General features: G+C 43.4%; 1 protein-coding gene and 1 non-coding gene across 2 annotated transcripts; one reads left to right on the top strand and one right to left on the bottom strand.

Moving 5' to 3' along the window:
- Window positions 1-3,408: 3,408 nt before the first annotated feature.
- Window positions 3,409-13,766, bottom strand: Dclre1b (DNA cross-link repair 1B). The gene is given in 5 exon segments (XM_040752124.1): window positions 3,409-4,824; window positions 10,738-10,920; window positions 12,377-12,395; window positions 12,397-12,543; window positions 13,226-13,766. Coding segments are annotated over 5 exon segments (1,557 nt in total). The 5' UTR covers window positions 13,415-13,766; the 3' UTR covers window positions 3,409-3,805.
- Window positions 6,086-6,192, top strand: LOC121142557. Its single transcript, XR_005879591.1, has one exon. It is a non-coding gene; the product is annotated as a U6 spliceosomal RNA (small nuclear RNA).
- Window positions 13,767-13,779: the final 13 nt, after the last annotated feature.

Genomic DNA, 13,779 nt, shown 5'->3' with positions numbered 1-13,779 from the left:
TAAAATAAAATAGAAAAGAAAGTTCAACACAAATAATTAAAGTAGAGGGGTATTGTTAAAGAAAAGTGCTATGGTCAAAAGAGAAACTGAACCACTTTGAGACTCCCTCAAGGGGCAGTGTAAACTCTGATGGTAAAAGAGAGAAGCATATTCAATACAGGTATAGGTAGATGTCCTACGGAAGAGAAAGGGAAAGACCATGAAGAAGTTTCTGGTTGGGTTCTTTGGAAGGCAAGCAATGGACAGACAACTACTCATCAGTGGTAGCAGCAAAAATGTGCATGTAGACCCCCACAGAATTTCTGCTTAAGAACTATTCAAGAACCAGGAGTAAGCAACCTTAATCCCAGCACTGGGAGGTGAGGGGCAGAGTCAGGTGGATATTCTAGTTTGAGGCCAGCCTGGTCTGTTCCAGGATAGTCAGGGCTAACCTGACTTGCAAAAACTCTTCAAGAATGCTGTTCTTGCAAAGGAACCAGGTTCAATTCCCAGCACCCATATGGAGGTTCACCATTTCCTCAGGCACCAGACACGCATGTGTTACAGACATATATGCAGGAAAAATACTCAAACACACAAAATAATAAGATAAAATTTTTAAAAAGAATGTAGAAAGAACTGTCTCTATGAGAGTTGCCTTGAAGAACCTAGGTCAGATCCTCTTTTCTAAAAAGAAAACAAAAAGTCATTCACATGTCTCCTGTTTCCTACCACGAAGGGCAATATGGGTCAGTAGTGAGAGATGGTCCCTCAAAACCTGCCAGGAAGATTTCTTTTTTCCTTGTAAAGGGACTTGAGCCTGTGGAAAAGTACAAGTTCTCCACTGATCAGGAAACAAGTCACTAATGAGTCTCTAGGGAACTTTTTTTCAGGCACCTTCCAACCTAATTGCAAGATTGTCATATATTTGGAGGGGGTGTCATTTTTAGATTCTAAAAGTAAGGTGATTTTAATTGATAACTTACAGATAGATGAGTTAGTGTTATTAAGTGTGAGAGTTCTGAGAAATCAAAGCAACTACCCATCTCTATCTGGTCAGACATTTTTACTTTAGTTCTCATTGTTAAAGCATAAACACACTACAAAAAACTAAAATTCTCAAAGCCCTTCCTTCTGCTCTCATCTGCATTCACATAAATGTTTCATGGAATATGTATGACACAGCATGTGCTAAAAGTGGGCAGGCCCCCTTTCTGCTAGAAGATAACAGCAATGTGGTGGCCCTGTTGCTGGGGCCTATTTTATCTCTTCCAGGCACCTGTGGGTCAACCAGAAGTGACAGAGCTAAGGGAATTTTAAAGAAGGCAAGCACTAAATATTAAACTATTACTACTAAACATTAATCAACAACATAAGATGAACTGGCACACGCTAATGTGGCGTTCTAGTGATTTCATTTGAACTTGCTATCATCTACAGAAATAATGGAAACTTTTCTGGAGGGCAATTTGTCATTATCTACACCAAGAACAGAAAACAGTAATTCTTTAATAATACCTTTGTCCACTGAGCCATCTCACTGGACCCTTTAAAGCATTTTAAAAATTATTTTTATTTATGTGTATTGTATGCAGCTACATAATGGAGGTCAGAGAGTATCAGATCCCCTGGAACTTGAGTTACAGGTGGTTATGATCCACCTGCTGTGAGTGCTGGGACCTGAACCCAGATCCTCAAGAACACAGTAAAAGCTCTTAACCACCAGGCGATCTCTCCAGTACCCTTTACATAAAAAAAAAAAAAAAATCATTGTGTGTGCATGAACACGTGTGTGAATTATCCTAATTCTGAAAATGTGTAATTTAATATTTAAATCCTCAGAAGGACTAGAAAAAGGCCCACCAGTCTACATGAAGAAAATTTTTACTTTGTATTTCTTTCTTTGGAGGTGGGGGTGGGGGTTGAGAGATCTACCTGCCTCTACTGTGATTAAAGGTGTGTGCCACCACTACCCAGCTTACTTTTGTATGTTTGTTTGTTTTTTGAGACAAGGTTTCTCTGTGACTTTGGGGGCTGTCCTGGAACTAGCTCTTGTAGACCAGGCTGGTTTCGAACTCACAGAGATCTGCTTGCCTCTGCCTTTTAGAGTGCTGGGATTCAAGGCGTGTGCCACCACTGCCCGGCACTTTTGTATTTTTATAGAGAATTGTTTTGAAGACCAAAGGCTAAGAGAATCAAGTCTTTGTTGCATTATTATTACTACTTTGTGTGTGTGTGTGTGTGTGTGGCACTCAGGATATAATCCAGGATTCCAGCTTGCTAAACACATTCTACCAGCACTATACCTTTAGTTACAAAAACTAGTATTTCAAATACTGTCATGTACCAGACACTGAGCTAGGGAATTTCACTAATGATTTAATCTGCATAGCAAGTGTGGGAGATAGGCATCTCAGCTACCACTTTACAGCTGAGTAAGGCTCCTTTGTTTAAATGATTTGCCAGGTGCCCTGGATTCCAGCCCAGACAATGTCCAGGTTTCCTGCTGTACCACATGGCTCAGCTGCTGCAGCTCCTGTGAGGGAGGCCCTTGGAGGTAAGAGGAAGGTCACTGACAAAAACAGCACTGAGTACAGTATGTCCAAGAGCAAACCTTACTTTGCTCTTCAATTCTCCTTTCCAAAGCAGCAAAACCCCGGGGATAAGATACCTCTCCTTTGTTGCTAAGGGTTAAGTTTCCACACTGAAGCTGCTTTGGTCCATGTGCCCAGTTCCTTGCCTGTGCTCTCCCTTAGCACATTTCCTCAGGGCTGTGTTGTCATCTGGCTTGTTGTTGGTTTGGCATTTTGTTAGGTTACAAGCAGGACAGAGTAAACTGCACACTCTGACCCGTTCCAGCCAGTTGGCTCCTTGGTCTCTCCCCTGGATACTAAAACAAACAAGCTCTGCATTCTGGCTTCCTAACTCAAATTGGTGGGGATGATGGAAAAAAAAATCCCAGCTATGTGAACAATCAGAGGAATATCTGGCAGCACATTTATCTTTTATAGCTTTATTTTAGCAAAGTAGTGTTTCCAAGCATCCAGTACTCAGACATACTCTAGGCCTTAATGTTCAGCTTATTCTATGCACCACCTTGGTGCAGAGTCCCTAGTCCCCAGAAGACTGTTCCAGATGGATTTCTCATGACAATTACTAACCCTCATTATGAAGGAAGAAGGTGTTATTTTCTCAACAGTTTGAAGGCCTCTTCATTGTTTCCTGTTCCCACCCTGAGGCAGAGACAGGAAATTACCTGGAGAGGGTCACAGCAAGTCAGTGACATGCATGATTAGAACATGCTACCCAGGCTACCACTTAACCTCCAGCACCATGACTTACAACTTGAAAATAAACATCCTAAGGACTTTTTATCTAAGAAGAGAATGAAGGAGACTCGAGGAATAAGAAACATGGAAATGGAACAAATTTGGTTCTTTTTTTTTTTTTATTCAGATTCTTCTTTTTCCACCAAAAAACAGAAACAAAACAAAACAAAAAACCCTCCATGTTGATAAGTTTAAGAAAAACTGAGTTGAAACAAGTTGAACAAATTGGGTTGGTATGGGACTTCTAAGAACTTTTAATGTGCTTATGAACACTAAATAATTTATAATGAAAAGTGTTTGTTAAATATAATAAAACTAACATAAATAATCAGCTATAAAGCTAAGGGTTTCATAGGCACCAGGACTCCACAAACAAACTTCACAAGAGCTACTCCAGGGTGAGTCACAGGATTCTGTAAAGGAAGATACCAAACAAACTTTTGCCTCTAGTCATCATCCACTTTTTTCCAAACTGCAATGCTGATCCAACAGGATGGTTATACTGTACTCTCCTGGTATTTTTTCACTTGCTGGTCAAAGTTCCTAGAAGAGAACCCTGCTTGGAAGAAATTCACTGGAGTAAGAAGGTATTTTAGCGCCAGGCCTCTGGACTCAGTAGCTAGATGAGTGTTTTTGCTAATGTGAGACAAGAGAGAATCACTTTGGTTTCCTCTAGCTGGTGAGCCATTGCCTCTCCTAGGTATCAAGTGGGACCCTACACCAATTTCCTCCCTGGTTTCTAGAGGCTGTAATTGCATTGAAAATTTCAGTGGGGCAGTCAACACAGTCGCCATCTTTTTAGAGTCACAAAAAAGGACTTTATCATCACATTCTTTCCTGCAGAAGTCTGGGAACAACTGCTTCCTGGCCGGAAGAGGATGGGGGCAGAGCTTCTCAAGGTCCGCAGGCCAGGGTGAGAGGTTTTCGCTCCTGTGCTTCTTTGTGTCTCTGTCAACTTTAGCCTGGTCAGCTTTTTCCTCAGGGGATTCAAACATAACACCCTGGATTCTTGGCCTCTTTAGTCTCCTTTCTAACTGCCAAAGCACATTTGATTTCCTAGTGGAGGAACACATGTATTGCTGCACAGAGTGTGGAATCATCAGTATAGGGAGCCTGGGACTTGAGCTGTCCTGAAAGAACTCGCCACAAGGTTGTTGACGAACAATGGGCACCACCCGGCAAGGTTTCAGAGCTGCAACAAAAGCCCGAAGCTCAGAGTAAGATGAATGGTCAGAGTAAGGGATGATGTGGACGCCTGGGTGAGGGCTTCGTACCCTCCGGCTTGTGGGAAGAATGGCAATGGTAGGGTGAGTCTGGTTCCACTGAAGCATGGCAGAATGGCAGATCTCCATATGGTCTACAGCATGGATGCGCCCAACTTTTTCCTCAACTGTGAACACATCTGCGAGTCCCAGCAGCTGTACCAACTCCAGACGTTGAGGGCTCAATACCACCCAGGTCCGAAACTCAAGGGCTAGTTGCTCCAGCAGTGATTCTTTTCCTAGGCTATAGAGTCCTAAATTATGTTCAAGGGGTTAGGGGAAATAAGAGAAAGAAGATAATGAAGATGTGGCAATATATTATTTATGATTAATAAAGCTTGCCTGAAGATATTAAAGACTCCTAATCAACCAAATGTGTAGCATGGTAAATAAAAGACCCAGTGACTGATACTGGGGTTCAAACTTCAAGCTGAAGAACAGAAAAGCAAAGTAGAGGGTCACTAGCTCTTGCCACTACCTCAGGTTGAATGGGCTGATCCTGCTGTCTCCTCAGCATGGCTGGAATGAATGTTCCTATCTTCAATGTGGCTGGAGAATGATGCCTGATACTGAGACCTTGCTCCTGTCTTATACATCTCCCTAATGGTGAGAATAAAGGATATGATCCCAGGTGCCGAGATCATCTTTGTGTGAGCTGTTTCTCTTTAGGGCTGGATCAATCTTGTGTAGATCTGGGTGGCTTTGGACTCACAGAGATCCCTCTACCTCTTAATCCTGAGTCCTAGGGTTAAAGATGTGTACCACTACCTCATAGTTTCTGGTTGCTGGAATTAAAGGTGTGTGCCTGGATGCTATGGCTTGTGGCCGACTTTGCTTTCTGAATCCTCAGGCAAGCTTTAGTAAATCATATCACTCCACAAATGTTCAGCGAAAATATATAAAATCTACTTGGCAATCCAGGAAGTGTATCAAGAAGGAAATACATTTAAGATATATAGCAGATGCAGGTATGGAGTACACAAAATCCAGTTACTCTTTCAGTTCAACAAGAGAAAGTATCTACCAAGTGTTAGGCCTGTGGAACAGACAGATTGAAAAGGCTTAAGCTCTCCAGGAGTGCCATCCACCTGCAGACTGGAAAACAATGCAATGATGGGTAGTGTCACGCGCAGGTACACAGAGGTATAAAGGCACAGAAGGAACCGCCAGCTGATGAAATTAGGAAAAACTTCTGTAAAACAACAGGTGACAGCTGAGCCAAATCCATTTTTTTTGGTAGGTGAGGGAAAGGAAATTTTAAATATTTCTCTGGGGGAAAGAATTACACACTTCCATTAAAAAACAAACACCGGGCGTTGGTGGCGCACACCTTTAATCCCAGCACTCGGGAGGCAGAGGCAGGCGGATCTCTGTGAGTTCGAGACCAGCCTGGACTACCAAGTGAGTTCCAGGACAGCCTCCAAAGCCACAGAGAAACCCTGTCTTGAAAAACCAAAAACAACAACAACAACAAAACCCCCCCAAAAAACAAACAAACAAACAAAAACCTCCATTGTGCTCACTTTGGCAGCACTTATAGTAAAATTGGAATGATACAGAGAAGATTAGCATAGGCTCTGCACAAGGATGACATATAAATCCGTGAAGCATTCCATTTAAAAAAACAACAACAAAAACCTCACTTGTACAATCTAGAGACAACTCATCTATATCTATTACGTCATGAATTTATAGATCAGCTGGGCAGCACAGGTGGGCACTTAAGTTGAACCTACGTACCTTCCTCCTTGGCCTTTATTTATCTGATCATTTTCCTTCACCTGTGTCCTCTCACTCGCTTCATATGCTCAATGTGTTTCAGTTCTCATGGCAAGAATCTTATCTTTAACTTCCTTGTTTACAACAATGCCAATAGCATGCTGGGTAACACTAGAGACTCTTCAGTTTTGCCACTGGAACACTTATAGGACATTCTTTTTTGAACAGAACCTAGTCCCTTGATGTTGATAATATCCGCCTGCATGAACATTCATATATATATATACATATATGCATATATATATGTATATATATATATATATATGTAGTCAAGGGAACAACTCCATGTTTTCCAAAAGGCTAAACATCAGGAACATTTCCTCTTTCCCAATGTGCTTGCCATTTCAGCAAATTAATGGAAGATGATCATTCTGGCTGAAAGGAAATGGAGCTAAATCTTAAAGGATGGATTAGGGTTAACTAGCAAGGCAAGGGTACATGGTGGAAAACATTTCAAGCGGACCCACCTCAGTGTTACTAAAGTAAAGATGATTAGTGAGATATGACACTAGAAAGACAAGCCACAGTCATTTATTAGGGGGCTACACAAGTACTGGAAAGGAGTTAGCACTTAATGCTGACGATGAAGCAGGGGCGGCTGAGCAGTATGAGATAGGAAAGTGACGGATTTTAATAATCAGAACATTGTGATCAAAACATGACTTGATAAAAAATAATATCGCAGTACTGTTAAACACTTGGATGAGAAGGGGAAGCAGAAATCTCATCTGGAACACCAAAAGGTTCACACAGAAGAAATGCAGACATGAACTTTAGCAGTGGCTGTGGTGACAGTACGGGAGATGCTATTTAACTGTTGTTCTCAGACTTTACTGGTCACAACTAAACTGTGAACTATAAAGAATGTTTGTTAAGTCAGGTGTTGGTGGCACACACTTTTAATCCCAGCACTCGGGAGGCAGAGGCAGGTGGATCTCTGTGAGTTTGAGGCCACCCTGTTCCCCACAGTGAGTTCCAGGACAGGCTCCAAAGCAATACAGAGAACCCTGTCTTGAAAAACCAATAAATAAATAAATAAATAAATAAATAAATTGTTTTATATCCACTCCATTGATTATGATCCAAATTTCACCTAAGGTTTTCTGTTCTCTATACATGCTTTTTCTTCTTTGTGTACTTCCTTAATAGACGGGAAGCCCTTAAAGTCAGACACCATATTCTATTCAAATTTATAACCCTGCTTATAGAATATGTGGCACATTACAGGACTTGTTATATATTTGCAAAATTAATCAAGCCCTACCACAGGTACTCTCCTAACCAATTGTGCTTCTCCGAGAAAATTCTGCATGTCATACTTCAAGAATGGTCAGATAGTATTTCTTCATGAATAGTTAAGTAATCCTAAGGGTTAGGAATATTTCTCAATCAGTTTGTTAGTTACCCTGGAAGGTATACAATTTTTTTTCATTATTTTTACTTAAGGCCATTTTTGAAACTCCTTTCAGAGTTGCGACATATGCTTTAAAATTTTGTTTTCCTCTTTTGAGGACCTATAATTTTTGGAGCAACCAAAAAAGTTATTTAGAACAAAAGCTAGTTTTTGTTTTTGTTTTTTTTACTTTTTTGGGGGGGAGGTTTCAAGACAGGGTTTCTCTGTATTGTTTTGGAGGCTGTCCTGGAACTCGTTCTGTAGACCAGGCTGGCCTCGAACTCACAGAGATCTGCCTGCTTCTGCCTCCCAAGTACTGGGATTCAAGGTGTGAGCCACCAACGCCCGGCTTGTCTTTTTGAAACAACAGTTGATTTTCATAAACAAAAAGTAACTTCAAGAGTTCCCAAAATATTGTGTACCGCTGTGGAGTCACCAGAACAAGGCAACAGCTGTTTTTACCATGTGCCTATTTAAATTACAGCAACCTAGCAGGGCGTTGGTGGCGCACGCCTTTAATCCCAGCACTTGGGAGGCAGAGGCAGGTGATCTTTGTGAGGCCAGCCTGGTCTACAAGAGCTAGTTCCAGGACAGGCTCCAAAGCCACAGAGAAACCCTCTCTCGAAAAACCAAAAAAAAAAAAAAAAAAAAATTACAGCAACCTTCTTATTAACTCACTCAGCAAATATTTATTTATTTATTTATTGGTTTTTCAAGACAGGGTTTCTCTGTATTGTTTTGGAGCCTGTCCTGGAACTTGCTCTGTAGACCAGGCTGGCCTCGAACTCACAGAGATCCACCTGCCTCTGCCTCCAGAGTGCTGGGATTCAAGGCGTGCACCACCAATGCCCAGCTCAGCAAATATTTATTGAATACCTCTTTTTCATTATGTAGGCACTTGGGATACAGCCATAAGGAATAAAGAACCTTTTGTCATGGTAGAATTCTTATTCTTTTTGTTGTTGTTGTTGTTTTGGTTTTTCGAGACAGGGTTCTTTGTATTGTTTTGGAGGCTGTCCTGGAACTCTCTCTGTAGACCAGGGTGGTCTCTAACTCACAGAGATCCGCCTGCCTCTGCCTCCCGAGTGCTGGGATTCAAGGCGTGAGCCACCAATGCCCAGCTTTTTCTTTTTCTTTTTGAATCTTTATTCTTTTATTAAAAGCAATAAACATGGAAACTATGGAATATATGAGACAGTTAAGTGGGATACTGTTCCTCTTCTACTTGAAACCATTCCACAGCTCTTTATTGAGATTAGATTCAATGCAAAGTGACTTAATACCACTCCAACCCCTCCTGCCTTTCCAGCCTCTTCGCCTACTGTGTATTTATCACACTGGGGGCTGCTTCTCTTGATATACAAAGCTTCTTCTTACTTTTTAGGTGTTTCTTTTCTTTTTAAAAAATATTTATTTTTACTTTAATTTATCTGTATGTACACGTGATCAGGATCTCCCGGAACTGGAGTTACAGGTAGTTGTGAGCTGCCAGGTGGGTGCTAAGAATTGAACCTGAGTCCTCTGAAAGAGTAGCCTGTGCTCTTAACCACTGAGCTGTCCCTTCAGCCCTCTTAAGGATTTCTTTTTTTTTAAAAGATTTATTTATTTATTATGCATACAGTGTTCTGTCTGCATGTATGTCCACAGGCCAGAAGAGGGCACTGATCTCATTACATATGGTTGTGAGCCAACATGTGGTTGCTGGAAATTGAACTCAGGACCTCTGGAAGTGCATTTAACATCTGAGCCATCTCTCTAGCCCCTCTTAAGGATTTCTTATCATTCTTTCCTTCTTCCCCTTTTCCCAAGACAGGGTTTCTCTGTAGTCCAGGCTGTCCTGGAACTCACTCTACAGAGCAGCTGGCCTCAAACTCAGAGATTTCCCTGTCTCTGCCTCTCAAGTGCTAGGACTAAAGGTGTACCTCCAACTGGCTATCTTTCTTGTTTGCTTGTTTTCTGAGACAGGGTTTCTCTGTGTGTAGCTTTGGCTGTCCTGGAACTCACTCTGAAGATCAGGGTGACCTTGAACTCACAGAGATCCACCTGCCTCTGCCTCCTGAGTGCTGGGATTAAAGGCATGCACCACCACCACCACCACCACCACTACTACTACTACTACTACCACCACCACCACCACTGGCCTCCGCCTGGTTATCTTAAGGGTTTCTTTGTCTGTCTATCTTTCTTTCTTTTTTAAAGATTTATTTATTTATTATGTGTATAGTGTTATGTCTGCATGTATGCCTGCAGGCCAGAAGAGGCACCAGATCTTATTACAGATGGTTGTGCGTCACCATGTCATTGCTGGGAATTGAACTCAGGACCTCTGGAAGAGGAGCCAGTGCTCTTAACCTCTGAGCCACCTTTCCATCTCTCTTAAGGGTTTCTTAAGGAGTTTCAGTTCACATTGGTATGTGTGTACATTATTGGGAATATAAGCAACAGCATATTTAAATTGTACAGAATACATTGGGAAGTGATGAATACTGAAAAAATGAGTAAGTTTGGAGCTAAGGATGTAGTTCAGTGGACAGAGTGCTTGCCTAACATGTACAAAACCTCTCAATTCAGTCCCAGCACCATGAAAACTGGCTGGGCTAGCACATGCTTATAGCACTAAAAATTAAAACATTTTAAAGAAGAGGGTTCAATGGTACAGTGTTTGCCTAACAAATGTGAGACCCTAGATGTAATGACAGAGCTGGGGAAAGGGTTGAGAATCTTAGTGGGCAGGGTTTGTTTTTTTTTTTTTTTTTTTTGAGACAGGGTCTTTATCACTGGAACTCACTATGTAGACTAGGCTGCTTCTGCCTCCTGAGTGCTGGGATTAAAGGTTTGGGCCACCGAGTCAGCTAGGAGGTTCAATTTCAAATAAGATTATCACAGTAGGTTTTACAAGGAAGGTGAGACCTGAACAAAGACTTGAAAACAATGAGAACCTTCAAAGAATCTGGATCCACTAAGCATGAGTGAGAGAATAAAGGGAACCACTCACCAATCTTTACGTTGTGTTGTGGGAACTGCCGAATGAGCTGGACAATCTGCCTAGTAGCTTCTTGTCGGGAAGGAAGAACCAGCGCTGGATTGCAATTGGTGTTGTCGAGATATAAAGTATGAATCTGTTTCCCCAGTATCAGGGAAGGCTCCTTCAGCATGGAGGGTGTATATCGAAAATCACCTGGAAGAGCAATATGGGATGAGGGAGAAGGGGGCAGAGACCAAAGCTTCTCCCACCCTTAGCAACGGATGTACATTGGTTACTGGTTTATGGAAAAACTGATTCCTGGCACTGAACTGTACCTACAATATAGCTTCTTCGAGACAGGGTTTCTCTGTGGCTTTGGAGGCTGTCCTGGAACTCGCTCTGTAGACCTGGCTGGCCTCGAACTCACAGAGATCCGCCTGCCTCTGCCTCCCGAGTGCTGGGATTAAAGGTGTGCGCCACCAACGCCCAGCTCAATATAGCTTCTTTATAAAAATGTCTCTATTCTGCACTTGTGGATTTGTCTATTTGCTTGCTGTTTTTTGTTTGACTTAAGATTTACTTATGCACATTGGGGTTTTGCCTGCATGTATGTCTGTGTGACAATGCCAGATCCCCTGGAACTGGAGTTATGGACAGTTGTGAACTGCCATGTGGGTGCTGGGGATTGAACCAGGGCTCTTTAGAGTAATCAGTGCTCTTAACTGCTAAGACGTCTCTCTAGCCCCCTTGTTTCCTGTTTTCTGAGAGATGGGCTTTATTTACATAGGTCTGGCTGTTCTAGAACTCACTATGTAAACCAGGTTGGCCTTTAGTTTGTAGAGATCCGCCTGCCTCTGCCTTCCAAGTGCTGGGATTAAAGGTGTGCACCGCCACCACCACCCTCACCCCCAGCTTGCTCTTGTGTTTTTACTTTGCATATTCTTTTTTTGTTTTTTGTTTTTCAGATAGGGTTTCTCCATGTAACAACTCTGGCTTTCCTAGATCTAGCTCTGTAGACCACGATGGTCTTGAACTCACAGAGATCTGCCTGCCTCTGCCTCCCTAATGCTGGGACTAAAGGTGTGCACCACCACTGCCCAGCTTATTTGCATATTCTTAACAAGGTTTAAATTTGCAATTAGTTGAAAAAGGTCACTGTGCCTATATGGGATAAAGTTACAAGGCCTATTCTTCTGAGTGAAGGCAGCTTCAGAAATTACACAGCTGGGCCAGGTGGTGATGGCTCACGCCTTTGATCCCAGCACTTGGGAGGCAGAGGTAGGTGGATGCCCGTATGTTTGAAGCCAGCCTGGTCTACAGAGTGAGTGCCAGGAGAAGCTCCAAAGCTACCAAAATACCAAAAATCAGCCGGGTGGTGGTGGTGGCGGCAGTGGTGGCGGCAGTGGCAGCGGCGGCGGCGGCAGTGGCTGCGGCGCATGCCTTTAATCCCAGCACTCAGGAGGCAGAGGCAGGTGGATCTTGAGACCAGCCTGGTCTACAAGACTAGTTTCAGGACAGCCTCCAAAGCCACAAAGAAACCCTGCCTCAGGGGGGGAAAAAAACCAAAAAAAAAAAAAAAAAAAAAAAAAACACCCAAAAATCAAAAGAAAAAAGAAAGAAAGAAATTATACAACTGGAAAGTGAGAGGGACACCCTGGGGGAGGCTCACCTGTGTAGAGAATTGTTCCCGAAGTACCCTTCGAAGAGAAACATGACAGAACCAGGGCAGTGATTGGCATCTATAAGGGTTACAGTCATGGTTTCCTGCCCACTTTCATCTAGAGGCAATACATGGCTCTCACCAATCTCCAGGGCTCTGATCCACTGCTTAGACACCTAAGGAAACAGCTGGTCACCAGAGTACCTCAGACTCCTCCTGGATCAGGGACTAATACCAAGTCCTGAAACACTCTCATGCAAGCTGTTACTGAATTCCCAAACAATCCAGCCTTCCTCTTCTGGCTCCCCACCCTTTGAATGATTTATACTCAGGATCTGAAAACAATCTAGACAAAGATTCTCAAACTTTCTTCTACTGTAATCCCAGCCGGGATGGGAGACAACTGTCAGGAAATTCCAGTCAGGCTGCCGGGAATTATGCCAGCCATACATATCTACTACTCAGGCAAGATGAGCAGAGGTTAACTAATAGGTTTATTTTGTGTGTGTTTTAATTTAGCAGATGAATTACTGGGGGGATGGGAATCTAATTTAGGGTACTTGCACATGTTTATCTGGCATGTTTAACAAATGCTCTAGCACTGAGCTACATCTCAGTCTGGTGGATTCTTAAAAGCAAATTGGGGAGACAATGGCTTAGCATTTATGAAAAGATAGGAATAATTTACCTGTCTAAATTTACAGCTAACAATCTCCAGTCAGCTGGAGGCTAGTCTTATTCCGGGATTAACTCCCACGTTAGTAAGAACTCAGTTTTTAAGGCGCCCACTGCGACAGATCAGAAGTCCCCACCCAGGTTCCTGAACTGGGTTTCAGAGGCCAAATCCAGCCCCAATACCTGCAGGCGACGATGCAGGAGGTGGGCAGTGATTGGGGAGCAGTAGAGGGGCCGTGCCCACGTGCTAGACAAGCCCACCGTGTGGTCAGAGTGCATGTGGGATAAGAAGAAGAGCCGCGCGGTACCAGCGCGGCGCAGGCTCCAAAAGTCCACCGCAATGGGCGTTTGCGGGATTACGACCCCGTTCATGGTGGCACGGTTGCCAAGTCACCGGTGGGGTCTTCGCGAGAACCGCACTCCTGTGCGAGGCTTCCACGATAGCGTCCCGACCACATGCAGGCGCAAGAACAAGGGAGAAACAACCCAGAGACGGAAGAAGTAGACGGAGTGAGCAAAAAGAAGGTGGCCTCGCCCGGGACGGCCACAGTGAAAGCGGAAGGAGCCCCGACAGCATCATTCGCTTACACCCGCGCGCGGGAAGCCAGGCCCACACTTTGACAAAGTGCGCGCGGCGGCGAGGAGGCAGACTCAAGTAGCCGATTTCCGATGGTCCGCCGCGGCTTCTGCCCAGAGAGCCGCGCGCCTGCGCCAAGAGGTGAGTGGGTGGGGGAAGG

The sequence above is a fragment of the Mesocricetus auratus genome, unplaced genomic scaffold (genome assembly GCF_017639785.1).
Source record: "Mesocricetus auratus isolate SY011 unplaced genomic scaffold, BCM_Maur_2.0 Super-Scaffold_100009, whole genome shotgun sequence".
Taxonomy (NCBI): Eukaryota; Metazoa; Chordata; class Mammalia; order Rodentia; family Cricetidae; genus Mesocricetus; species Mesocricetus auratus.
Note: the sequence above shows the minus strand (reverse complement) of the source record. Positions and strands in the feature narration are given on the sequence as shown.